The sequence below is a fragment of the Xiphophorus hellerii genome, chromosome 15 (assembly GCF_003331165.1).
Source record: "Xiphophorus hellerii strain 12219 chromosome 15, Xiphophorus_hellerii-4.1, whole genome shotgun sequence".
In the NCBI taxonomy this organism is placed as follows: domain Eukaryota; kingdom Metazoa; phylum Chordata; class Actinopteri; order Cyprinodontiformes; family Poeciliidae; genus Xiphophorus; species Xiphophorus hellerii.
In genome coordinates this window covers 947,107-975,028 of record NC_045686.1, presented here as the reverse complement: position 1 = coordinate 975,028, position 27,922 = coordinate 947,107, and the positions used below count along the sequence as shown (strand labels likewise).

Here is a 27,922-nt window from a genome sequence, read left to right as displayed (position 1 = left end):
TACAGCTTCATGTGAGAGTTTAAGTACAACAGAAATGATAAAAATCTCAGGCTGTGAGTTTGTGAAGGCCACAAACTTACAGTTATAAACTGAAGGTGCAAGAAAAAAAAAACACATTTTAGGGTAAATAATTGCTGACAAAACAAACTTTTCAGGATAAAAAATAATTTCCGGTTTGGAAAAAGAATAAAAACTTACATTTGTTTAGTGTGTTCATTCAATTCAAGTTAATTTCATTTTAGTTTCGGTCTTTAGTACTAAAGACTTTTTTTTTATCCAAGTTTTGTTTTAAGTTTACAAAAAGGAGGGAAAATATGCCAAAACACTTCAATTATCGCAGGTATGAGTTGTAAACATCATATTTGATTCCTCCAATCGAATTTTCCTAAAAATGTTGTGTCAGAAATGAGCAGATCTTTTAAAAGGTTGACTAAGTTTCTGCAGCTTTAGCAAACACTCTCATGCAGCATCAGCGCAGCAGCTAGCCATACTGTCCACCAACATTACCGCATTTCAAAGGGACATCTGAGACGTGCACACACCGACACACACACACAAGCAGCCACACACACACTCACTCTCACAGAGAAAGGGTTAAGAGAGCCCCGAGGCCAAGTGATTTACGCAAGAATGGGCTCAGTGGTTCCTGTCTGCTTCGGCATCAGTGTGTGCAGATGTGCATGGGCGTGAGTGGCTTTGGTGTTTAAATAGGATAGTTCTGCACAAACCTCCAGCATCCACACATTGAATTGTATTGCAGCATTATTGTGCAGCATTATTAGCAACAAATCTCATCATTGTGTCTATTTAAAGAATATTTATGATCATTTTCTTCATTCCAGTGGATCAAAAGCGCTTTTTTTTTTATTTTTGCTATTTTTCCATGTTATCAACAAAAGTTTGTTTCTTTTTTAAGTCAAAACTGTACATAACACCTGAAGGCTGCACTGTCTGACCTGAGCGTAAACCGAGAGCGGAGTGAGAGTTCATCTGCTTCATTTTTATGAAAATCTAAACGGAGCAGACAATCAGACGGCCACGAATCCGGTGCGTGTTTCGCTCTGGGACTGAAAAAGGAGCCTGAATGCCATCTAGCGGCCGCAGAGGGAGCAGCAGCAACAGAGGTCACCTAGTGAAGTAAAATTCATGTCAACAGCACCCCCTGCAGGAGGAAGCGAAAACTACACGCGTGATTTTGGCTTCTGCATCAGCTGAAGCTTATTTTACTTTACAGGAATGCAACAGCTTTTGTTGCACCATAAAGTCCTGGTTAAGATCAGAAATGATAAAAACACAAACTCACTGCGGGTTTAAAAAAAAAAAAAAGATAAGAAACACGATATTTGATAATTACGAGTAAATAACTTCAAATTATGTTGTATTTGCACTGGTTTTGGATTGTTTCATTTCCTTTTATGTTTCTGTGTAGTGATTCATATATAATAAGTAAAATATTTTGGGGTTTTATATATTGAAATGATTTATGAAGGGGTAATTTAGTCCAATTTAATGAGATGCCTGCACATTTTCAGTCAAGATGTTTAAATTGTTGCGGTGTTTTTGAAATATAGATAAGTTATTTGATGGCTGACTCACTGAATAAATGAATAAAGTAAATAAATCAAAACACACTAGCAACGTTCTTTCATTTCAAGTCATTTTTTTGGTAATTTTTGGTGACTGAGGAAGTAAATAAAGAGAAACGTAAACAAAATAAGCAACTATTTCAGAAATGTAAACATGAATATCCCAGACGTGCATGCAAATTACATTTAAGAACAGTGAATTTTGGATTTTGTGGTTTTGGTGACTTTTTCTGCAGCAGAATTTTCTTGCACAGACTAAAACTGACTTAACTTTTACATTTCAAGTTAATCTGATAACTCTACCTGCACTAAAATCCTGTTGGTCATACTTAAGATTATTTGATATTTATTGCTATAAGGCGAACTTTATCCTTAGTGGTTTGTGAAATCTGCCCTGGTCACCCTTGGCTAAATGTGAGATTTTCACCTTCCTGCTCCTAAATGAAGTTATACTTTGGAATAAAACAATCAGATCCCATTATCTGCCATTCTTTAACAAATTAGCAGGAAGGGAAACTTGCTGGCAGAGTGCTGAGGTCCCAGCGGCCATCAGCATTCAGCCGGTGAAGGGAAAACAGGGACGCTGCAGAGGCCTTCACTGCTGAGCTGGAGACCATGGTGACTGACATGTCATCCTCACACACACAGAGTTTAAAACTGGGAGTCTGTGAGGATGTGCATTGACTCAAGGTGTCTGTCAGAGTGTGTGTGGAGCCGTGGATCTCCTAATTTAGCCTCTAGAGAGCTGAGACGTCGGGGTGTCAATCTCTCTGCGCCGCTTTTTTCCCCACTTAACTTTTTAACCGAGTTTCCTTCTCTTTGCAATCCTCCGTATTTATAGCTGCCGAGCCTGGAGCAGACACGTATGTTTGCAGGAGTGCATGTGTGTGTGGTATTTACCAACATTAAACTCTTTGTGCCGTGTGTGTGTGGGGGTGGGTGTGTGTGTGTGTGTGTGTGTGTGAGAGCTGCACAGCTGTTGATATTGTGAGGGTTAGGGGTTTGGTATTTCAGTCAATTTCCACCGAGACGAAGATGAAGCACGGCGAGGGAGGGAGACAGAGGAAGTGTGGAAATCGCTGGAGGAAAAAGAGAGAGCAGAGGAAAAAAGAAAGACGAGGAGGTGAAAGAGATGAGGAGGGAGGGATGGGGATGAAGGAGGGGCGGATGAGGCAGGATTCTGGCCGGGTGAGCAGCTCTGAGACTAATTAAGGTGAGGGCAGTGGCAGAGACGAGGTAATGATGAAGAAAAGGATTTACTCCCCACTCTCTTCCTCTAAGACGCGCAGCGCTGCGTCTCCAAACCAGCCGAATTAATTCTGTCACAGAAAATAACGCAGCTGTAATTTTTACTGCAGGAAAAGTCGACTCAAAGCGACGATGTTTCACTTTGACTATCTGACCTTAAGGTCAAGGACATCTGAAGGAAAACAAATCAGAGTCTTTGTATTTTCTTTGGCGAGTTTCCCTCAGAGCAGAGGTCAGAAGTCCAAACAGTTACCTTTGACCTGACTCCTACAAAATAAAATTTTACAGCTGCACAAAGCTTTAAAGATACCTTTTTTAAAATATGTTCTGTATGGAATTTGTGTGTTTTAAGGTTAAATTTATAAACAACAAAGGAGAAAGTACATGATACACTTTATAAAAAAAACTTCTCACTGCAAAAACACAAAATCTTTCAAAGTATTTTTGGCCTAGTTTCTAGTCCAAATATCTTAGTAAACTTGAAATAAAACTAACTTAAAAGTAACTTTTCAGCAAGATAAAGGCGATTCTTTAAGTAAATAATTCCTTAATATTCATTGGCTGATAAATTTACTTATAACATTGGAAAAAATGTCGTATTAGTGAAATAATATGCCAGTGAAACTACAACTTTTTCATCAATATTAAGAAACTATACTTTAAAAAGTCTTTCTGTCTTACTAATAAGTTATTTCACTTGTACTGAGGTATTTGCACTAGAAGCTAGATCAACAATACAATAAGATTTTGTGTTTTTGCAGTACTGTTGGTGAATAAATCCAAATGTTGCATTCAAACACACATACAAACTTATTAATTGGATTTCTTAAGTACCTTGAAGTTTAAAGACATATATATATATATATATATATATATATATATATATATATGTACATATTTTTTTTGCCCAACCTATTAAGACACATCAAAGAGGACATGTGGCTCTGGAAACTCAGAGGGAAAAACTATTAAAATGTTTCAGTTTCGTCCCAAAACAACCAAAAGCATCCATGTATTTTACCAGAAAGTTGAGAAGTTAAATAAGACATATTTACTGCTTTTTAGGACATGAAATAAACACCTCCTGAATGCTTCATTACCACCGTGTGGTGGATTTAATGACATAAATGATGCACTGCAAAAACGCTAAATCTTACCAAGTATTTCTGGTTTAGCTTCTCGTTTTGTCTTATTTAAAATAAGACAAAACTAACTAACTTCAAGTAATTTTTCAGCAAGAAATAGCAGCTTGTTTTAAGTCAATAATTCATTAATCTTGATTTAGATTGGCAGATTATTTCAACATGGAGAAAATGTCTCGTTATAAGTGAAATAATCTGTCAGTAGAACTAGAACTTTTTCATCAATATTTAGGAATTATTAACTTAAAACTAGCTCTTATTTATTGTTGAAATTTAAGTTAGTTTTGTCTCATTTCAACTGTCTTAAGATATTTTCACTAAAAAATAGACAAAAAATAGTTGGTATGATTTTGTGTTTTTGCAGTGCAGACTCTGTTTAGAGTAACAATAACTAAAACATTGTTCTTATATTTGTCTATCTGAGTCTAGTAAATAGTCTAGTAGATCTCGGTTTGGCCTTTTCTGTCTAATCTAAACTGTGGGACTTCAAAATCTGCTGTTGTACCTCAAAGTTGGTCAGCGTTGTTCATTTGTTGCTGAAAACTGTTGCGACTGACGGAAGAGTTGATCTTTCTTGTCTTTGCAGCGTTTTGCGACCTGAAGGGAAAAAAGCAGCAAAGTTGGAAACTCTGTTGGGTTTTTTCAGCTCTGGATCGTTTGGTTTCTTCTGCTGGTAACTTTTCATCCACTGGACGTTTTCTTTAATGTCAGACGTCCAGAATGTGTTTCTAAACTCACTTTGAGTCTTCTTTGTCATTTTAAAACATAAATATCAGACAAAAGAGTTTCAGAGCCTTTTGTTTTTCTTTAAAGGAAAAATTAAATCATGTTTGTTTTATAAGTGTAATTTCCCACGTACTCAATTTAAAGGAATCGTCAATTAATGAAAGTAGTTTACTTTATTGTATTAAATTTTATTTTGATTAATATATAACATTTACACATTTTATTTTGATTTACCTTGTCTTTCATGCATTCTAGTCTGCCATTGATTTTTTATTTTATTGTACGCTCCTTTTTACCATGCATGACATTCATTCATTTCAATTTATCTCATTTTATTTTAATTTAAATATATAATTTTTTATTGCTTTTTCCCAATTATAAACAGATTTATTTATTTCACTTTATTTAATTTTAATGTATTATGTTTTTATTGCCTTCTTTCCTTGCATAAACATAAATTTACTTATTTGTGAATTTTTATTTCACTTTATTTTCCTCTAATGTAAATGTATTATTGTTCTAATATTGCCCTTTTTCATGCATGAATATGTATTTTTATTTACTTATTTTATTTTATTTTACATGTATTGTGGATTTTAAGGGTTCTTTTTTCACTTATTCCATTTTTTCCATGAATAAACATAGGTTTATCCATCTGTTTATTTATTGACTTTTATTTTAAATTTACTGTATTACGAGTCTAAAATTTTTTTTTTCCTTTACTGCCTTTTCTCCATGCATAAATATTGATTTATCTATTTACTTATTTTTAGGTACAGAATCAACAATAGACTAATTCAATACTTAAACTCTTTATGTTATTAGTTAAGGTTCGTGGGATTTATCGGGCTGTGTACAGGAGGGAAAAACTAACGTTTTCTGCAGAGCATCACTGATGTGACATTCTGACTCCTCCACCTCCTTCCTCTCCGTTCTTCGGGGCGTCTTTTCTTTCGTGGGCCAACATGGAAGCTGCTGCAGCTCCACATGAGGCCTCCTGTTCCGTCCCGTTCCTGTCTCCCAACGGCAAAACATCTCTTTCTAAACGTTCGCTTCCGCCCACACGCATCCAGCATCTGCCGCTCGCTGTGTTTTGGTGTCTTGTAGGAAATTAGCATACAGTTTGCAGAGCCAGAGTCACTTCCTCTCTTGTTGCCTGCGCCTGTCACTGCCTGACTAGAACTGTGAGGCTGCGGCGTCTCCTCAAACACAACCAAACGTCTCTCGTCACACACACTTTGAGTGGTTTAATTTTGTTGGCAGAGACTTGGATCCGTGCCTGAACAATCAAAAGAAGGCGACGCAACAAAATTAAACCGTAAACTTAAAGTACTTCAGACTTTGTTTTGCAGGTTTCTGTTGAAAAAATGAAATCTTTAAAGAGATCAGATCGGGATCACAGCACAGACGTTGCTTGTGTTGGTCTTGTTTTCTTTCAGTTTAGATTTTTCTCTCATGTTATGATGTATTTGTAATAAATCCTGATTGTCAGGATTCACATGAATTTGAGGATCTGGGTGGATTAACAGTACATGCTGAGACGAAATTTTAAAAATCTCTGCATCAACAAAAAGACAACCCGATTTCTTCATAAATTTCCTCCATTTTGCACGTAACCAGTTCACAAGGCTGCATCCTGGAATTACATGACCGGATCATGTAAAAAAAAATCACCAATAGAAAAGTCTATTTTTCACTTTTTTGCATTAATTTATTTTTATGGTTTACGAGGATTATAAACTGCTTTCATTGCTATTTTTGAAAAGCAGGAGTAATTCTGCTGCTGATGTCTTTAAAAATCCTGAATTTAAGAATCACCTGCGCAGCTACTAGCGCAAATGTCTTGCAGCAGGAAGTTTCGTGGGGAAATGTACGGAAATGAGGGACGGGAGTATTGAACAGAGAAACTGAAATTGTTTTCCAAAGTTGTTTTTGCGAATTTATTCATTATTTCTTCTTGTTCAAGTCTTACTGATTTGTCTGTGAGAGTAAAACGCCTGGTGGGGATGATAGTCGGAGGTATTTATAACAGTTGGAAGCAGCTAGCTTAGAAACCGACCCGCACCTCCTCCCTCCTGATGTGTTGATCAAATTACCGACTCTGCCTGAATTCACACCACATTATTTATGTCACTATGTCATAAACAGCGTTTCCCCTTAAACCGGAGTAACATTAAAAACGTACAGAAGACGAGATGCTAACCAGTGTTTTTTCCATACATGCTAGGCTACATGCTAGGCTACATGCTAGGCTACATGGCGGTGCAGCATTGACTCCATGGTTACCAACGGTTAGACACGTACTTTCTCCATGATGTGATATTTTATATCTTTCTAATTACACTTACTTATAAAGTATATGAATGTTAATCTTCTTACCTTGTAAAAATTGTTCACTGCAAATCCGCGGTTACACCGAGGGCTGACAGTCATTGTGATTAATGGCTGCCGTCCATCGCCGCCATATCTTTTCTCATTAAAAGTTATAAAATAAAATGACAAGTTTGGTTTATATCCCTGTCTTTTTCTGTAGCCGACCGCACAGCACCCTGTGACCATCTTTAAAGTGAAATCAACTCAATAAAAGCAATATTAGATTACAGATGTCTGCTTTTAGACTGGATTAAAAGGAGCACATTGGTTATTTTGACGTCCGTCATGGCGGAGTGGGCGGAGTTATGAAGAGCGTGACGTCACGTGAAACAAAAGCACAGTACGTATTACGTCGCTACGCTCCTGACTACGGGAAAGTAATGTAACTGAAACAGTTACATTACAGTGTAACACAAAAAAACACTTTGAAGTCATTAAGCAAAACCAGAATTAATCCATATTAATCCACTAGAGGGCGCTGTCTTACTCCAGAACAATATATAAGGCGCTCTGTCGTGTTTTTTTTTTTGTTTTTTGTTTTTTTATAAAAGTAAAGGCTTTTAAGTGTAAGTGCGCTTTATAGTCTGGAAAATATGGTAATATTCATTATTATTACAGCTGAGGTGTGTACCTTTGTTAAAATATGTCTTTTGCATATTTTAAAAACTGTCATTGATAAGAGACAGATGATCTGTGGGAAAATAAATCAGCGTTCTCCCGGTGGTCCTACTGCCATCTGCAGAAACAACCATTTACAGAAAGGAGGCGTGTCTTAGAGCTGTCAATCATGATCATATTCCTGTAACGTAATTTACATAAAGTAATGTATTTAATAAGATTTATATTCTAGATGTAATTCCTCAATCATAACTACATTTATTTGCAACTTCTCAAAAAGTTGGGGCTGCATTCTCAGGTTGTAACAATAATTACTTAATGGATTCTAATAGACTGACTTTTAATTTTATTTGATTTAATTTTATTTTAATTTTGATAATTTCATCAGATTTAATTGTCTATTGTTTAGTCATTTGATTTTTTAATGTATTTAAGTTTTATTCAGTTTATTAATCAATTCAAATTTCTCTTTAATTTCTTTGATACATTTGACAACATTTAAAGACAAAAACGAACAAACCTTTTTTTTCCTATCCAAAGATGTCTTTCTAACTTTCCATCATGATCCCCGAGTTTGTTGTCCAAAACAGAAAATCTTAGATGCTAAATGCTGAATTGCAATTCTGAGGTGTCAGACAAGATTTTTTAGAGCACCAAAATGTTTGACTCTTGTATATTTAGAGAGAGAATCTTAAACTGGACAGAATCATGTCTTTTTCCCTCACAGAGAGCACAGCCTCTGGCTACCGAACTCCACATGTTTGCACATATTTGCACATGTTCTGCTCCTTCATCTCCGTGTCTGCTAGCATACGGCCACCTGAACACGCTGCCTCTCTGTCGCTCGCTTATCAGAGTTCAGAGCCAGGTGTGCCTGAAGCAGAGAGCTGAGTCTTTGAGCTCACAGGGTGGCATCGCTGGTTCCCACGTATGAAAAAATACGTAGCTCAGCCTTGTCCAAAAAGTCACTATATTTGTCACTGGGAGCTTTTTTCTTTTTTTGAAGAAGGGGTCTGAAAAAGTTTCTAAATCTGGTGAGGAAGCGTGGAAGTTGGCAGCAATGCTTGGGGCATGGCTCAGGGCAAAGTCTGTATAGTTATGACATCACAACCTTATGGCGGTCCTGATGATCCATTTACAGACTCCAGGCTTCAATACAAGCTACGTACACATCTCAGCAGAGAAAATATTTTAAGCGTTTTATAGTAAACATCTTGTAAAGCATCCGGCGATCAGAAGAGGAAAACTAAAAGTTCTGCAAATTATTGTACAGATTTTTGTCCTCAGTTTTCTAATAATTATTTTATTTAATAAGGATTACAGCTTTTGAATTTTTGGGCTGGCAGCGTATCCAAACATTTTACTCGAGTAAGTGTAGCACTACTTCAACATATTTTTACTCAGGTAAAAGTAAAAAGTTGCCATAAAGTAAGAGTAAAAGATTGTTTGGTAAAATGTTCACTCAAGTACTGACTAACTCATGAATTTATCAATCATTTCATAAAGTCTTAAAATAGAAAGTTAAGTGGTAATTCTGGCATTTTAAGGACCAAAATGACAATTATTCATAGAGATATCAAAAAACAAAGTCAGGCAACAGAAAAATATTTCCAAATCAGTTTCTTTCAACAACAAACACTGCTGGCCACGCCCCCTAACTCGACGGTTACACCCACACGTGAAAATGGATGAAAACAGATGCAATTATACAATCGGACATTTTGAAAAGCAGAAGTGGAGCCTCCTGTACAACCAACAAGAATGCAGCAAGTGGTTTCTGGACGGTAAGTCAACAACAAAGCACTGTCTTTTCTAGCAGCCATTGCTTGTGTTGCTAGGTAACAGGCAGAGCCTGCTGATTTCTGACGTTACATACCAGACGTTTTTGAAACGGGTCACATTCTTGACACCAAATTCTTGCCAAAACCAGTTTTGGCATTTTCTTTTTAAGTACTTGGGCTGTTTTAGAAGCAGTATGAACTCAAATGGAAGTATAAAAGCATGCAAATTGTGAAGTTTGGACTTTAAAGACAACTTGTCTAGGCTGATTTGTAAAACAGGGGAAAGTGACTCCAGGGAGTCCCAGAGAGATTCACGTTGCCCTTAAATGGTGAAAACCAGGGAAAGTGGTGAACCTTCCCAGGACTGGATGTCCACACTGCAAAAACACAAAATCTTACCAAGTATTTTTGGTCCAGTTTATACTGGAAATATGTTAGCACACTTGAAATAAGACAAAACTAACTTCAAAGTAACTTTTCAGCAAGATATAGGTGTTTGTTTCAAGTTATTAATTCATCAATATTTAGGAAAAAATATCTTGTTATAAGTGAAATAATCTGCCAGTGGAACAAGTACAATTTCATCAATATTAAGGAATTATTTTCTTAAAACAAGCCTCTATTTCTTGCTAGAAAGTTACTTTTGAGGTAGTTTTGTTTTATTTCAAGTGCACTAAGACGTCTCCACTAGAAACTAGACCAAAGATACTCAGTAAGATTTTGTGTTTTGCAGTGCAGAATCACTCGAGTCTTCCAGGATGGTAAGGAGCAGGGACTGGGTCAGAAAGGACAGCTTTGAGATATGCAAGATTTATTTTTATAAGCTTGTTGTATTTGTGTGCTTATTTTTAAACCAACAATTAAATAAAAGTTTGAATTGACTCCAGAGATTAAGAGTAAAAGACTGTAATAAAAATACAGATGCTTGTGAGCCTTACTGCAGACTTCCTGAAATTGTTATCTACTGTATTTATAATGTTGTACAACCTCTGCTTCTTTCTAAATATTCATCCTGGAAACACCAGCTGGATATGCTGGAGATTCCTCACTTCCTTATAAATATTTGCTTTTGGTGTCAGGTAAAGACCAAGAAGAAAGTTCTTAGATGGTTTTGGAATACTTGGACAGTTTCAGGATTGTTACAGCGTTTAAAACCAAGCTACACTATATTTCCAGAACCACTGAGATGAATGAGATGTTTCTAAACATCTCATTCAAAATATGCTTTAATCCTGATATGACCAACTTTGAAGCTGTAGAAAACACATGTCATGTCTACAAACTTGTTCCCACAAAAAAATACAAGCTCTAAGTTTTTCCAGTTCAAACAAAGTACAAATTACGTCTTTTTGAGTAATTTATATGTCTAACTTGTATTATATGTGTAGTCCTGCTGCACTGTTGCCTTGCAGCAAGAAGGTTCTGGGTTCTGTTTTGCGGCAGGATGAGGTGGTTTTTTCGTTTTGTTTTTTTTTTTGGCTGTATGGAAATTAGTGTATTTCACAAAACTGCAATGGAAACACTTTTTTCGCATCAAACAAGTTACGTGGTCAACAAACGGAAGTTACTACTGGCGGAAAACACAAAGAAAACAACAGGAAGTAGTAGGAGGATGTTTTTTTTTAATAACTTATCCTGGTGAAAAAGCTTATTCACGTGTGATTTTAATTGTATTTCTTATTTAATGGAGTAACCGTTAATGTGAAATTATATTTTTTCTGACAAAGTTTTGAGCACATTTGCAATGGAAACGCAGCTTGCTGGTGTAAATGCATGTATTCCAGGTTTATTTTACTACCTGACTCCTGAATGTAAGGTCCCAATGTAACAGAAAGGACATTTCATGAATGAACCTTTTGCACATATACCGTCTTATCACGGTACCAGGACGCCTTGCGTTCAGAATGGATCGACAGCAACCTTTAGATGTCAGTGCGTAAAAGCGACCGGGGCCTGCAGCTGAGCAGGTTTCTCATTGGACAAGGTCATGGGACATATTTAAGTCCTGCAAGGGACTGCGCTGCGGCGGCGAGTCTCCTGCAGAGCAGAGCGCAGGAACAAGAGACCGCAGCACAGCATGAGGCAGGGAGAGGAGGGAGCGCTGGATGGAAGGTGTGTGAGCAACAGAAAAGCCTGGATAGCAGTGTGTCAAGAGTGCTGTCAGTCACTCATCCATCCAGCTGGCTAATTGGCTCCTTACCCTCTCTCTCCTTCTTTCCCTCTCCCTCTATCCCTCTCTCTCTTGCCCTCTCTCTCTCTCTCTATCAGGCGTTGCTCCTAACTGCGCGCCGGAGGCCAAAATGCAGATGAGCTCTGCCTCGCGTCAGGGGGAGCTTCTGCTCTGCTTAATTATTTGTGTGTGTGTGCGTGTGGGGGTGTGTGTGTGTGTTAGCCTATGAGCTTACCGGCCCACACACACAACGTTCGAGTTGCTGCTATGCTAAACAGCAAGGCATCCTGGGAATTGCAGTGACAGCTCATTTTGGGGGGTTTTCATAGTCTCTGTATGAAGGCTGCTGAGAGACAACCCTCCCCTCCTCATCTTCCTCCCAAATTTCCCATTCCCCTCACAACACACACACTCACTCACTCACACACCTCTCTCTTTCCCCCGGTGCTCATGGGAACGGGTCCGGGGCCTGTCACTAACCCTCCCCCTCTCCTTTATCCCCACCACCTCACCGCCTTCCCCTCATCGCTGCGGTGACAGGGCTTGTTGACAAACGCCAGCAGTCATCAGGGCACCATGGGAAATCTTCTGCCACCATTTTGTCAGCAGTATGACAGAAGTTGTTAATGTCTTGCCTCTCGCCCTGACACGAGACGCCGCGGCTGACAGACTGCTACACACACACACACACACACACACCCCATCACACTCACACACACACACATATATATACAACATGTACGTGCACAAACACACAAACAGGAAATGTCATTTTCACAATATAGACACAAACACAGATGCTCATGCACACACACACATTCATGTCCACATTTTGTGTCCCTCTATCCTTAACTCACACACACACACACTCTCACTCAACTAAATCAGTGAGTGTGTGTGTGTGTGTGTGTGTGTGTGTGTGTGTGTGTGTGTGTGTGCTAGCTGACAACTGGATATGTGTGGATGTTTAGTGTGTGTGACTCGGGAGTGTTAATGAGGATATGTCTATGAGTGTGTTCGGCTTCTAATGAGTTGTACCTGTGTTTTAGTGTGTGTGTGTGAGAGAGAGAGAGAGAGAGTGTGTGAGAAGTGTCTTGGCTCTCGTTATGGATGCTGCGTGTTTGTCTGATCGATAACATTTACAATCCCGACAGGAGATTGAGCCTGGCGGACAACCCTAACTGACCGTTATGAGAGCATAATGAACTCCGGACAGAGCTTCCTCTCAAACACCCACGCACACACACACACACACGCCTACACACACACACACACACGGTGCAGCTTCTCTGGGCAGCCAATTACCGTTGCTCATAATCCACTTGCTCCTCACACATCCACCTGTGTATAAGTCAGTGTCCAACATCTGTGCGGCTGGATGTTTACGTGTGTTTTGCCGGTTGCAGAAGATGCCAAAGTTCCCTCCAGAATCCATAAAGCGTGCGCGGATCACGGCTCCGGTCGGAACAGGATTGGTGGTTTCTGCCACGGTTCACCTGTTTGAATCCAAGCTTCGATGCTCAAGGTGTTTCTGATTCATACTCACCTGCAGGGCCGAGCGCCGCACAAACTACGGAGGGATGTGTTCATGTTTCTTCAAAAGAAGGAAACAGGAGGCTAAAATAATTTATTTTAGTTTTTTTATATGAAGCTGGCTTTCCTTTTTTGTTTGCAAAGTCATTTTAATTGAAAAACAGATTTACCAATAATCAAATTTACTCCTAAAGCAAATCAACAGAGGCCTATTCTCAATTAAATAAAAGGACAAAATGGTGACAATTACTCTGTTTGTCATATTGTGAAAGTAACTGATTCTTGTGCTTATTTAGCAAATAAAATCAAGGAATTTATATATATACATATATATATATATATGTTTTAAGGTATTGTCCACAAGACTTGACAAACTGCACCCATCCTGCTACTGGTACCAAAATCTGCATAATCATATCCAGAAATCTGTTTTGAAATCCAAACTCATCTGAAACTTTGTGGAAAAGAAAACAAAGGAGGTTAAAAACAGATTGATGTTTAATTTTGTCTCCTTTTGCACACTGATGCCAATATAAACCTACAAAGTTTATATTGCCTTTCAAATCTATTTATGTACCTTTAACTTTTTCATGATGAATCCACAATATTTAATGCCTGTTCTTATGATTTAGTGCAATTGTTTTGCTTTTCGCAAATTGTCTTCACCGCACAAACAAAATCTTACAAAGTATCTTTGGTCTAGTTTCTAGTGCAAAATTTTAGCATTCTTGAATTAAGACAATACTAAAACTTTTCAGGAAGATGTATGAGCTTATTTTAGATCAACTGGCAGATTATTTAATTTATAACATAGGAAAAACGTCTTGCTACAATTGAAATAAAATGCTAAAATTTACTTGAGTTAGTATTGATTTTGATATTCGCAAAAGAAACTAGACCAAAAATATTTAATAAGATTTTGTGTTTTTGCAGTGTAGTAAGTAAAATTTTGAAGAAGTATTAACTTTATTTCTGTACAGTGAATATGTCCCTAAATTTAATTTTAGGGAAGTCAATTACATTAGTAAATATGGTTCATCTGGGTGTAATTTAATCTCAATATTAATCCAGCTGTTTTGTAAAGGTGTCAGAAATTTGCTAGAGAACATTGGTGAGCAAAATATCATCATAAAGGGCAGAGATAAATATGTAGAGAAGTTAAAGAAGAATTATGTTGTAAATCAACATATCAAGCATTAAACATTAATGGGACGCAGTTCAGTCCATCTGAAAATGGAAACGCATGGAACAACTGCAAACATATCAAAAACAACATTTTAAAATCACACATTCCTTTCCTTCCACTTCACAATTAAGTGCTAAATAAAATTAAAGTAAAATGAACTGAACTTTGAAAGTGTGAATAATTAGGCTGTTGTTCCGATTAACCAAAATAAAACACATAAATACAGGAATTTGCTTTGAATAAATAACAACAAATGTATTCAGCACCATGAAACTTAACAGAAAGATAAAACAAAAAGATATTAGAAATATATTTTATGGTTGTTTTTTTTTACTGGAAGTTGTATTTAAAAGAAGAAAATTGTGTACTGATGTCAGGGAAGGAGTGCCTGATGAAGAAGGCCCACAACCAGCCTCAGTCTGGATTTACTGGTAGTAATAGTACAGTAATAATATCTGATAATACAGATTATAATGTTTACAACAACCAGGTATGATACAATTACACCCTAATTCAATGCATCTCAGAGGACAACTAATGTGAATACAAACTGAAACCCATGCTATCGCTCCTGTTTTAGACACATTATTACACAAATGTGGTCAAAACATCTCTAAATCAGACAACTCAAAGATGGCTCCTTAGCCTCTAAAGCACAGCCATAAGTTTAAATTACATAACTTAAAATATTTACTCCTACAAAGCTTATTACAGTAGTAATCAAACAAAAGATGCTAAATCCTGTTATAAGCATATTTATTAAGCTGACCTATGTACTTATTTCTTAAAACAACAGTAAAAATTAAACAAAAATCTATAAAACACAAAATCTCACCAAGAATTTTTGATCTAGTTTCTAGTGCATGTAACTTGAAACACAGTAACACATGAAGGAAGACAAAACTAACTTAAAAGCAACTTTTCAGCAGGACAGAGGAGTTTGTCTTAAGTCAATAATTAGTGATTAAAAACAATTAGTTCCACTGGGAGATTTTTTTCACTTATGAGACAATGCTAAGAGTGAAATAACCTGCCAGTCGAACTGGTAATTTCTCATCAGTATTAAGGAATTATTTACTTATTTTTGTCCACACAGATGTTTCGTTTACATGCAAAATTGTTCATCCTCCTGGTAGATTTAAAAGGGACTTATTATACACTTTTTAGATACTTCCATTTGGATTTCAACAGCTAAAGCACTTGAAAAAAGAAAAAAACACTAAGTTAATTTTAGGTGTCTGGAAAATGAGACATTTCAAAAATCTTCAAACGTCCATGGGCACTTGGGCTCACCCAAGCTGAGCTCCAGCACATTTGGTCATCTGGCTTTACCGGTGTACAACGGCTGCTGGAAGGGACAAGTGTCTTGCTATTGACTTACCATCCAGAAACCACTTGCTGTATTCTTGTTTGTTGTGCAGGAGGCTCCACTTCTGCTTTTTAAGTATAATTCCACATCTGTTTTCACGTGCGAGTATAAAAGGGTGTGGCCTACAGTTTTTAGTCTGCCACAGCTGTCTGGTCTGCCATAGCTTTTTACATGGCCCTCAATACACCACATTACATCAATAAATTCACACAAAATCAACAGGTCCACACATTTGTTTGGACTGATTTTTACTGCAAATTTCTCTCAAAATGGGTTTTAAGTGACTTATTTGATGTCAAGTTGTAGTCTGTAATCGATACGATTAATAAAGTCACATTTATTTGCTCTAATCATACATCATACAGTTCCTTACAAATATTTCTAAATTAACGCCATAAAATCTGTGATTTTTATTGCGAATAAAAAAAATACACAAAAATACTCACAAAATCCTGAAGGGACTGATCAGGGTGAACATTTTTTGAATATTATTTAATTTTAAGAAACACGTCTTCAATGAAACAAAAAAAACCTATTTATTTGTATTATTTATTACATCAATAAATCCCTCCTGTTTTGCACAAGTTTGCAAAATTCACACAAAATCAACAGATCCACACATTTTATTCAGATTTGTACAGCAAATTTCTCTCAAAATTGGTTTTAAGTGACTGCTGCCTTATTTGATGTCAACTTATAATCCGTGATCAATACGGCGATTAATAAAAAGTCACATTTAACATCATACATTTGCCCCCCTTCAGCCCCAGTTCGCCCAGGGTGCCAAACAGGCTGGGACCGCCTCTGCATTAGCTAAAAAGTCCTTACAAATATTTATTTAAAAAATCACAAAAACAATCACGAAATGCTGGAAAAGATGTTCAATATTATTTAATTTTAAGAAACACTTCTTCAATGCTGCAACTAACAACTGTTTATTGATATTTTAACAACTTAATGAGTTTCATCAATACATTACAATATTCAGATTTTTGATATGGCCCAAAATGAAAATGAGTTTGACACCCGGTACAGTACGGCTCTGCATAACAACTTGTTCAACAACACACACCCACACACACACACACACACACACCTAAGCAGGTGGAGGAAGTTAAGTGCAGCTTTCAGCAGGTGCCGCCCTGCGTGAGCCGGCTAGGACGAGATGAAAGTCACCGCTGCACTCCGACTCTCTCTCCCCGCCTCCCCGACTCCCTGCCTCCCATCACCGCGCGGAACACGCAGCCTCCCTCCTCGCCTCCCCGCTTCCTCTCTCTCTCCGTGAGCCAGATTTGTAGTGACAGCAGCGGGTGCATTCACTAGTCATTCCCCATAAAAGGTTCCGTCTGATCAAAGCCCCGCTGAGGCAGCGAGGCGGCTCGCTAACGTCGGTGTGTGTCTGCGTGTCTCCGGTGTCTCGCAGGGTTGAGGCGGGTTTTGAAGCGTTATAAACACAAAAAAAAATCCCTCTCTGTCGATCTCCCTGCTATTTACATTTGAGCTCCGTTTTGCCTTGGCAGTAAAACATTGTTTTTTTTATATTCCCTCCGCCTGTAGCCTGTGTGACAGCCTCGGCTGCATTAATCAGCGCCTCTCGCTACAGTCGGGGATTTCTTAAACTGGAAGAATTAAATCTTTAAATACATTTTAAACGGAAGCGTCTGACTGAAGTTATGTTAACAAGCCCCCCAACCTGAGAGGTGTGTGTGCCGAGCGCAGGTTCCCCGGTGAGCGCTGAGGGGTTGGCACACACCAAAGCAACGTTGCGGCAATGTGTTGATATAAATTTGCCCATCCGCTGTCAATTAGACAAACCTTTTAGCAGCTGTGAAAGTTGGGCTTTTCCCAGTCAAATATCAGAAGGACGCCATGCAGGTGCAGGATGAACTTTTTAAGTCGTCTGCCAGTCACTCTCTCTCTCTCTCTCTCTCCCTCCCTCCCAGTTTTCCATATTCATGTCGCTTTTAAAATCACCAGGAAGCCCGAGCATCCCTCTTTACCTCCTCATTAACATCAGGCGGCTCGTCAGGAGCAGCAGCGTTTTTCACAATCAATTAAGCGCGAGGTTTACTGCTGACACATCGATGCAAGTTGAAAAATATGCATGTGAATAATAAAAAAAAAACAATTTTGAGAAATGCAAATTTTGAAGTGTGTTAAGACTTTTAAGAGACTTCTTTAAGGAGCTCCACACCCCTTCTGTTTTCATCCTCAACACAAAGCTTTCTATACATTGATCTTTTCCTCACAATACTTCCTGTTTCTGCTGAATAAAACATAGACCATCAACACCGCTTGAAGTTGTCCGTGCATCAATGCTTTCTGTCTGTCTTTGAACACAAAAAAAGTCAGAATGTGACTTTCTAAAGAAAAACTAGAGCAGAAAAAAGAAAGATTTTAAACATAAACATCAAAACTACTTTGCCAGCTCATATCTAATTTGGGGAAAGTGTGAAACTTGTTCCTTTAACTTTTATATGTGCAGCAGTGGCACCGACATTTCCTGACGCAGCATCAATTTTAGGCGAGTTTTATATCAATTCAGCTGTAATAATGGGACAGAAAGAAACTTTTGCTGCTAAAATTACAGAGAAACTAAAGCGGGAAACACACCACCTCGATTTTATTGAATGTTTAAGAAATATTCCCCCAAATCCAGACGGTAAATTAATAAATTACACATTAAATTACAATTACAAGCTTCACCATTTGTTAAAAACTACTTATAAAGAACATCTTGAAATTTGAGCTGATCAATATAATATGTAAGTTATAATTTATTGATTTTGCTTTAAAGTGGTCAAACGCAGGTATTTTTTGTTATTTATTTGCAGGATAATCTATTAAACAACTTCAGTTTTTTAATTACAAAATTATTTTCTGGAAGTACATTTTAGAAAATATTTAAAATGGCAAGAAACTCAAGAGATAAAAAAAAATAAAATAAACATTAGATTGTGCACACCAGAAATCTAGGGAAAAGAAATATTTTTCACACTTTTAAGTTTCTGCATGCAGTTTCATTTTGTGCTATAGTTTTATTCTAAAACATATTTTTATGTTCCAAAGCAACAAACCTTTGCAAACATGTTTGACATGACGTTTCTGATAGGTAGAAAGTTTGCTTTATATTATAATAACAAAATATTTCTATCTAAATTTGAGAAACTCCACTATTGGTCAAATTTTAGTTTGTTTTTAATTAATTTTTTTTTGAATATATTTAAAAAATAAAATCTAACAAAAACATTGTTTTTTTTAGAAATATCAACACAAAGATGTTAAAAACTTGATTTTATCTTTATACAGCTTGTGTCAACATGTGAAGAAATGTGAAAGTGAACAGGCCAAAAAGGACTGATTTGCATCATTAACACTGCAGTTGTGTTAAAAGCAAAATATGAAGAAACACAGAATCATTTAAGTTTCATCACACCATTTAATTCCAACAGTTTGTATGAAAAAACATAGTACAGCATATACAAACATTAGGATCACCTTACTTCCTCTGAGTGGGGTTAAACTTTGCTATGTTACATTAAACTCAGAGAAAATGCTGAGAAGACACCAGGAAATAGAGCAAACATTCCTCATCAGCATTCTGCTATAATTTAACAGCCTCCAAGCTAAAATTAATTTACAAACGAGCCCTCAAACACATTCGCATCGCTTATTCAACCTGTCCGATCAAGGCAAAGTGGTGCTTGAACGTTCACTTAGTTGATCATGTTAGCAAGTATGTTGGCAGCAGACATGATGAGTATTAAGATCTAATTAAGGATCATGGGTTACTGGGGATAGGCCTCAATCACCATGGCATGACCCTGGAAGATGGACAAATTACAAAAAATTAAATATTTGTTGTGTTGTTTTTATTTTTGCTGGTTTTTAAGGTTAAAAAGAAGAAGCTACCTGTCCTCCTGCAGCGCAGGCGGCCACCATGCCGTACTGTCCGCCCTCCTTCTTCAGCCGATGAGCCACGGTGGTCACCAGCCTGCAGCCTGTGGCACCGAACGGGTGGCCCAGAGACAGAGAGCCGCCCCACAGGTTGAACTTATCCAACGGTGGAGTCCCAACCTGCACAGATAACAGGGTCAAAGGTCAAGGGTAAACCACCAGTGAAATGTTTCCACAATTTATCACATTATAGATATAAACAGCAATGACATTTAATGGGATTTTATGTGATAAACCAGCAGAAAGAAGCACATAATGATACATAATCAAAATGTTAGAACATTTCAAGAAGTGAATACTTTTGAAAGGCACATCAATATCAGACCAACATAACTAGGACTGTCACAATAACAGATTTTGCAGCATGATAAGTTTTTGTCATAAACGATAATAATGTTTTAATAACGCAAGAACAGATTCTCAAAGTTAATAAACTTTAAATTCTATTTAACATTTAACACTGGAAATGTAAGACATTTTAAATATGCAAAATGAATAAACAAACCAACAGAAACAACAAATAAAATGAATTATGAAGTCTGACCGAAAACTTTTGACATTCAAAAGTAAAAAGAGAAAAGATTATCATGTGATTAAATCATTCATTGCTTACTGTGATAGGCATAAACATTCAAAGAAAAAGCTGCTGTATGTAACTTTTATAAAAAAATATATCTTTTTACACCAATCAGAGCCCGGAGGTGGGCCTTAGTGCTGTCAATCACCTTTGCTCTCTGCTAAGCTGCAGTTAGCATAGCTTGTCATGAACACTAGGGCTAGTTAGCATAGCCACCGATGACGACGGATAAACGGTTTTCCTGTAACCGAAAGTCATTTCTCCTCCAGTAGCATATTTAGCATCGAGTACATGAGAGTGATTGACAGCAGTAAGACCCGCCTCTTGATTCTGATTGGTTGGTTTTGGTCGGCATTTCTACTGACGGCAATAGTAGCTCAGGGAAGTGATGGGTAAGAACAATCTCTTCCTGGATTATCTGTCTCATACCACACAAATAAACATGTAAGTATCTTTTTTTTAAAAAAAATAAAATTTACATCTTAAGTTACATCGCAGCTTTAAAGTACATATTCATGAGACCACAATTCCTATGGGTGATCACAGAACTACCAACCTAAACTTCAAACTTTTCCTAACAAAAATAGTTCAGCTGATCTGCATAGATCATAGATTGATTACTAATAATCATTACCTTTGCTTTCCTGCCCATGTATGTTTGAGCAAACCAATCAGAATCCATTGCCTTCAGATTTGCCATAATCTGACCCTACAAAACATACAAAAACACAACATCATGACAGAAACAAGTCATTTATTTCTAAGACAGCTGACTGTGAGAACTTACAGCGAATGCTTCGTGAAACTCAAACACATCGATGTCGGACAACGACAGGCCGGCCCGTTCCAGGACTTTAGGTGTAGCGTAAGTCGGCCTGAAAAAGAAAATGAAACAGATCAGAGGAAACAAATAATAGAAAATTTTCTTAACTTGCAATTTGGAAAAGAACAAGATTTTTAGGATGTTTCTGGAATAAATTTACCCCAAAAGCAGCTGATCTTTGGGGTCCTGGGACACATAGACAAAGTCTCTGTCAACATGAAAACATCACACAGATGAGTGCACCTGAGGTCAAATCAGAGGTGAAAATAAAACTGAGAAAGCCCAGATACCTGAGGTAGGCTTTGGGCTTGAACCCCATGGACAAAGCTTTCTCCTCAGACATGATGAGAACAGCAGAGGCGCCGTCAGTCTGAGAAAACACACAAAAACAAAGATCCACAAAATTCAAGCTGGAGATGACTGTCAAAATGACTTCAACTAAAATAAAACGTTTTTTTTTTTAAGAAAATGTTGCGCTCAAATGAATTTAGAGTTAGTATGTTTATCCAGACAGAACAGTAAAAGCTAAAGTTCACCAGGAAAGACGAGTTGGCAGCAGTGACCGTGCCATGAGGTTTGACGAAGGCAGGTTTTAGTTTGGACATTTGCTCCATGGAAGATGGACGGATGCCGTTGTCCTTTGAGACGATATCCCGACCTGAAACCAAAAACATGTTGGATCAGTTTATTTAAGCTGTTAGGATTTATTATACATGTCATTTTAGCTGAAATCCATCTCAGATTTTGTGGCTAAAGTAAACAGACTCCGACACATTTTCTATCTTAACCCTTCTAGACGGATCGCATTGGCGACGACACGGCCAAATTTCCAGTACCGTAACTCTGCGATACTTTGCGCTATCTGAAAAATTCCAACGGCGTCTGAAATTGGAGACATTGCACTTTCCAGTCAATATCGAGTTATCACGGTAATTTCACTCCCGCCGTTTCAGGGAGCATGTTTTACTTCTGTTTAATCTGATGAAACACTCTCTTAATAGATGGTAAATTGCAAAAACAATTGCTAGATATTGAACGTTCCAGTTGTTATGGATAAATGGGCAAATATATTTACTCACAGGACATTTAAAGAACTGCGCACAATTAAAATAAGGAAAAATATCCAGGTGGAGATTTGAAACTTAGGGTTAAATGTCCATACTTTTCCGGATTGTAATCTAAAAATTTCCTGTTTGTTTTTATAAAATTCCAGACACATTTTCTTAGTCACAGATTTTTTCAAGAAATATTTATTTTATATTAAATCCATAAAGAACATCTATTGATTTAGTAACTCCAAAGATATCCATTAAACAATGACAGAAATGCGAGAGTTGCAACAACATATCTAAGAATATATACTTAGAAATAATCAGAAATGTGAAATAAGATTAAAGTTTGAATGTGTGTTGTTGGATAATGACAGGATGAGGATTTACCGGGAACTTTAAAGGAAATCACGTCCTCCAGCAGCCCCTGGTCCTGAGCCTTCTTGGCCAGTGTGTGCGACCGCAGCGCGAACTCGTCCTGCTCCTGTCTGGTGACCCCGAACGCCGCGGCCAGACGGTCTGCGCTGTGGCCCATCGTCTCCGCTGTGGAGAACTCGGCGACAGCAGGGAGCTGACCACACACATTCAATAAAGTTTGTATCATGTCACACACAAAAGAAAAGGAAAAAAAAAAAAAACGATGCCGACCTCTGGAGCCAGATGTGCCAGCCGGATGCTGGCCAGCAGGCCGAGCCTCTGGCCGACGCTTTTGGCCTTGTTGAGGGACAGCATGGTCTTCCTCATCTTTCGGCTGTGACGGATCGGAACGTCGGACATGAACTCTACGCCGCCGGCCACGATGGCGTCACACTGGCCTGCTGCAATCATTCCAACGGCTTAGGAGATAAAGAGAGAACTACTGTGAAGAGAGAACGGTGAACTACTGTGCTTCCTTTAACAGATTAGAGTAGGCCTACGGTTTATACAAAACATGTTCATTATGTTTTTTGGCACAAAATTATTCTTAGATAATGAGATTTTAGTTTTTAGCTATTTTAGATCCAAATAATCTGCTGCTGGCCACAAATCCCCAACTCAACGTTCACACTCGCACGCGACAATGGCTGCAAACAGACACGCAATTATACAACCGTTCAACTTTGAAAAGCAGAACTGGAGCCTCCTGCACATTCAACAAGAATGCAGTAAATGGATTCTGAATGGTAAATCAACAACAAAGCACTTGTCTTTTGGTGCAGACATTGTACAGCACATAAAGCGGTAAACCCAGCTGACCACACGTGCTGGAGCTCCGCTTGGGTTGCTAGGTGACGGCCTTGTCTTCACTGGGGTTGTTAGGTAACAGCGCAGTGCCAGCTGGATTTGTAACATTCTGAAGGTTTTTGAAACGGCTAATTTCCCACACACCAAAAAACATGAACTTATTTCCAAAAAAACAACTAGGTGGTTTATAGAAGCAGTAGAAATCCAAATGTAGTACAAAAACGTGCAAAATATGAATTTCCCCATCAATACAGCCAAAATGCCTAGGAAGCAGGCAGCTTTGATAGAGAGCTGAGGTTACCTGAGGTCATCGCCTGGTTGGAGGAGATGCAGGCCATGGTGACGGTGTGAGCGGGAATCTTGTCAGAGAAGCCGGCCCCCAGCGCCGCCTGGAAAACAACGACAAGGTCATTCTGAAAAACTTCAGATCCAGATCACACTGATTCAGTAGGGGTGTGTGTGTGTGTGTGCGTGTGTGTTTGTGTGTGTGTGTGTGTGTGTTTATACCTCCCGGGCCACGTTGCTGGTCTTAACCTCCTGGATGACCGTCCCATATATGAGGTAATCCACAGCATCCTTAGGTATTCCTGTCCTGTTCAGCAAACCCCTAGAAAAACACAAGCAGAGAATTAAAGAGAAATACAAGGAAGACTGGAAGTAAACACTTTAAAAAATGATTTTACAGCAGATTTCCAACACCTAAAGTCCCTAACACCAAGTTTTTTGTCTAATTTTGAGTACAATATTTTTATTTTAATATCTGCAGTGTTTTTTCTTGTAGTCTTGGTTATTGTTAATTTTATATATATATTGTTTTTAATACTTTTTTGTGTGACACTTATTACCTGATGGTGCTGTTACAACTGGATTTAAAGTATTTGAAAGTATTCCTTATACATCCAAATTAAATGTGTATGCATTCTTAAAGCTCCTTACATTAATGTAACGTGAAAATAAAAGGAGTTCATGTGAATTCATCTGAAATCATGATTTAATTAAACGTTTCTTAAAAGTATTAAATTTATTCACAAGTTTCAAATCTTTATTTTACCCAGATTTTTATTTTCTACACAAACTATGATTAGTTTGAGCACAGCTTATATCTGGTCCTTATTTTCACTTTTCAAACTATGATTCTGAACAACGTTTTGTTTTTCTCAGTTACGTTTTTGGCTTAAAGTCAACTCGAAAACAGAAGCACAAACTTACTGAAGAGCTGCTCTGGCCAGGTCATGGGGCATTAAATCAGCATACCTGTCACCAACGATGAAGGAGACATTTAATAACAGAATCAAGCTGTTGAACAAACTATGGAAACATAAACTCAGTTTCTAAAAACAAAACAAACGTACGTGGTTCCAGACAAGAGGAAAGGGGTTCGAACTCCTTCAACCAGAACGATGTTCTTCACCCCGGGTCGAGCCAGCGTCTTTTTGCTTTCAGTTTGTACTGAGAAAAATAACAACAATTTTATCAATGCGAACAGTGATCGACGTATCTCCATTATCTTAATGGGAACCTGTCATGTTTTGTTACAGTAGATACATTGTTTTACAAATGCAGTGCAACTTAAATACTTAAAAGGTTAATTTACATGATGATAATTAGCATAAATATACACTCTGCAAAACAGTGGGGAAGAACTCAATCCCCTTTTAATCCTTCATTTGTAATCAAAATACTGAACTTAAATTGTTTAATAAAATTATGCAGGTTTATACAATATAAAATGATACTTTTAATGTAGAATGAAATACGTAGTATTTATAGTAGCATTTGTTACCTTGAGCCTTGAGCTGTGTTGTTGTACTGAGGGAGCGTGCAACTGTAAGAAAAAACAACAACATTGACTTAAAATTATGATTATTACTATCATTATTATTATTATTGCAGATAAAAACAGTAAGAGTTATACAGAAATAACATGGTAAGAAGCGCTGTGTTTTTCTGATTGCTGGAAGTTATTTTCATAAATTTAAACTGTTAAAAAATAAAAGAAGAACTTACCAGATCGCACGGCCCAGGACGGTCCGACGGCGCCGGTCCGCATCGTGTTCAGCAACATGGAGGCCATAATGCTACAGACTGGAGAAAAAATGATCTACTTTGAATTTTAGCCTGAAATTTTAAAACAAAAATAAAACATAAACATAGAATCCTTTAATTAAAATAATAATAAAACTGTAAGCAATGTTATTTTAGTAAGTTGCAATTTTCTGGTAAAAAATATAAATTTTTAGGTATAAATACAAAAATCTATTATGAATTATGGAATATTTCTCTATTGTAATCACGCTTTAAATGTGAAATCGACAGAATTCACAATAAGAAAGAGAAAAATGGATGGATAGACAGAAAGAATGGTGCAAGAACAAATGAAACTTTAAACAAGGGGGAAAAAATAATCATGTTTTTCCTTTTTTCCACAATAATTCAGGTCTGAAAAACACTTAAACTATATTTTATGCTTTTTCATCGTTTAAAACGTTTATAATTTTTTTTTCATTTAATATTTATACAATCTTCCGGAAATGTCAAATAACTCTAAAGACGCCTTTTTTCTGAATGACGGATCGACACATTCAAGTAATATTAAGATATTTTTGTAGGCAAAAGGTCAATTTCACTGTACTTGAGATGAGACCATGCCCTACATTTCTAAATAAAACTCTTCTTGGTCTCAAATTTTAGTTTTCCCTTCGCGGTAATAAATATTTGATCATTTATACTGCCATATAAATAGCCTAAGAAATTTAGGTAGACATCTAGAAATGCTGAAAAAGCCTAAAAGTACACCATTATCGTACGCTAATTTCCAACAAACTAATGTTTAATATTAAGTGTTATTTATTTTTCTAACTACTCCTTAAATTTACTTAATATGAATTATTATGTGCGTCAGTTTGATATATTCTTGGGTCACCCTTGCCCAACCTCCTGCTACAGCGACCTTTCACCTACATTCCTCTCCTACAGAATGACAGAGACAAAAAAACAACTATAATTGCCTCAAACTGTGTCATTTCTCTAAAAACTCCAAAGAGACGTTTCATTACTTTTAATAGCATTTAAATGCCAACAAGACGTCATCAGGGAAGCCGTTTATGGCAAAAATAGATGAAGCTATGCAAGCTAACGTCAGAGCGAAGCTAGCTGACTGTTAGCTTTAAAACTGTAATGCTGGTTAAGACTTTAGACATCTTTTCTGTATAAATAAAACATATTTTATGTTTTAATGTTTTTAATAACAGCCTGGACGACGTTTCATCTTACCTTTAGTTGTGCTGCTTCTTTGCCTCCACTGCTTCCCTGTTGAATGACAGACTGCACAGGACTACAACAACCGCTGTAAAGTACCCAAAAATAACTATGGCGCCTGTAATAAATGCCGGTAATGAATAAATGAAAAAAAAATGAATAAAACGTAAGGCATACGTTAAAGACCAACATTACATACTTATATAAAATATTTAACATATATTTGTGGATTATTGTCAGCATTTTATTGAAACTACAGTTGAAAACTTAATGTTTTAGTTCAGGCAATTGTCAAATTGACTCAAGATCCTTCTTCAGTCTGCTGCAAGAAACAATTACGCTCTTGCACCCCCAATGGCCAAAGTATTATTTTACGCGTACACTTTTGTTATATCAGCAGTTTTTTTATTGCTTTCTGTCACTAAACCAATATAATTTTATCATTTTAATTAAATCAACATCATTAAATAAAGTGCATGGCAAATGGGTAATATAGCAAGTTTTATACGTTTGCCTTTTAACGTTACAATCGATCGTACCAGATAATTTATTAGTAATTACGACAGTTTTATTTAAATCTAAGTCATCAAACGGAGAATACAGGGGATCGGTGTTTTAAATATTAAAAACATATATTTTACAATCTCCTCACAGAAGAAATCATCGCCATGACAACTTATGGTCTGAAAATGTTAATTCTAATGGCCCGTATCGATTCATGAACTACAGTATTATGGTTATAAGTAATAATAATATTTTTTAAATATAATTTGCGTATGTCTTTTTTGTGTATAGTTGAAAGTTGTGTGATTGTTCTAACCAAAGCAATCTTAATAAGTAAAATAAGTTATTTGAATAATTTAACAAGCATCCTTTTAGATGCATTTTCAAGTTTTAATGTCAAATTTTCTTTATTTTGTTTTAGTATTTTTTTCTTATACTTTATTCTTTACACCAGTATACCAGTATATTTATTCTTATACTGGTATGGTTTTCCTTTGTTTAACAATTTCTTGAACTGTATTTGCCTCTATAGAGGGAAAATGAGACATTATTCATGTTGAAATAGAAAGTGCGAAAGAATAAATCTGAATTATGATGAAATTGTTAACCTATGCTGGTTTAGCTACATTTTGAACTAGAGAATAAAGCGTTATTTCTCTTTTTAGTCCTAAAAGAACAATGAGGATGTTGCATATCTGACTGGAAGGTCAGATAATGAGGGGAAATGTCTCATCCCTTTTTCTCTTTACAACTCATGGCTCTTTCTTGGGAACAGACCTCAAGGTACAATATAATCAA

At 37.0% G+C, this 27,922-nt stretch overlaps 1 protein-coding gene and 1 long non-coding RNA gene across 3 annotated transcripts; one reads left to right on the top strand and one right to left on the bottom strand.

Moving 5' to 3' along the window:
• Positions 1-19,001: 19,001 nt before the first annotated feature.
• On the top strand, positions 19,002-19,449 carry LOC116734223 (uncharacterized). Its single transcript, XR_004342190.1, has 2 exons — positions 19,002-19,249; positions 19,283-19,449. It is a non-coding gene; the product is annotated as an uncharacterized LOC116734223 (long non-coding RNA).
• On the bottom strand, positions 19,152-26,738 carry hadhb (hydroxyacyl-CoA dehydrogenase trifunctional multienzyme complex subunit beta). Of its 2 annotated transcripts, none has more exons than XM_032585473.1 (16): positions 26,636-26,738; positions 25,370-25,447; positions 25,146-25,187; positions 24,715-24,811; positions 24,572-24,616; positions 23,870-23,969; positions 23,664-23,751; positions 22,787-22,974; positions 22,529-22,709; positions 21,626-21,747; positions 21,380-21,459; positions 21,250-21,297; positions 21,054-21,141; positions 20,901-20,975; positions 19,645-19,809; positions 19,152-19,556 (listed from the first exon to the last, which is right to left on the bottom strand). In XM_032585473.1, exons 2-16 carry the CDS (start codon positions 25,434-25,436, stop codon positions 19,521-19,523), a joined length of 1,422 nt encoding a protein of 473 aa, XP_032441364.1. In that variant the 5' UTR covers positions 25,437-25,447; positions 26,636-26,738; the 3' UTR covers positions 19,152-19,520. The 2 variants fall into 2 exon arrangements, with proteins under 2 accessions (XP_032441364.1, XP_032441365.1); XM_032585474.1 differs by having other exon boundaries at positions 25,370-25,480; positions 26,636-26,719.
• Between the last annotated feature and the right edge of the window lie 1,184 nt (positions 26,739-27,922).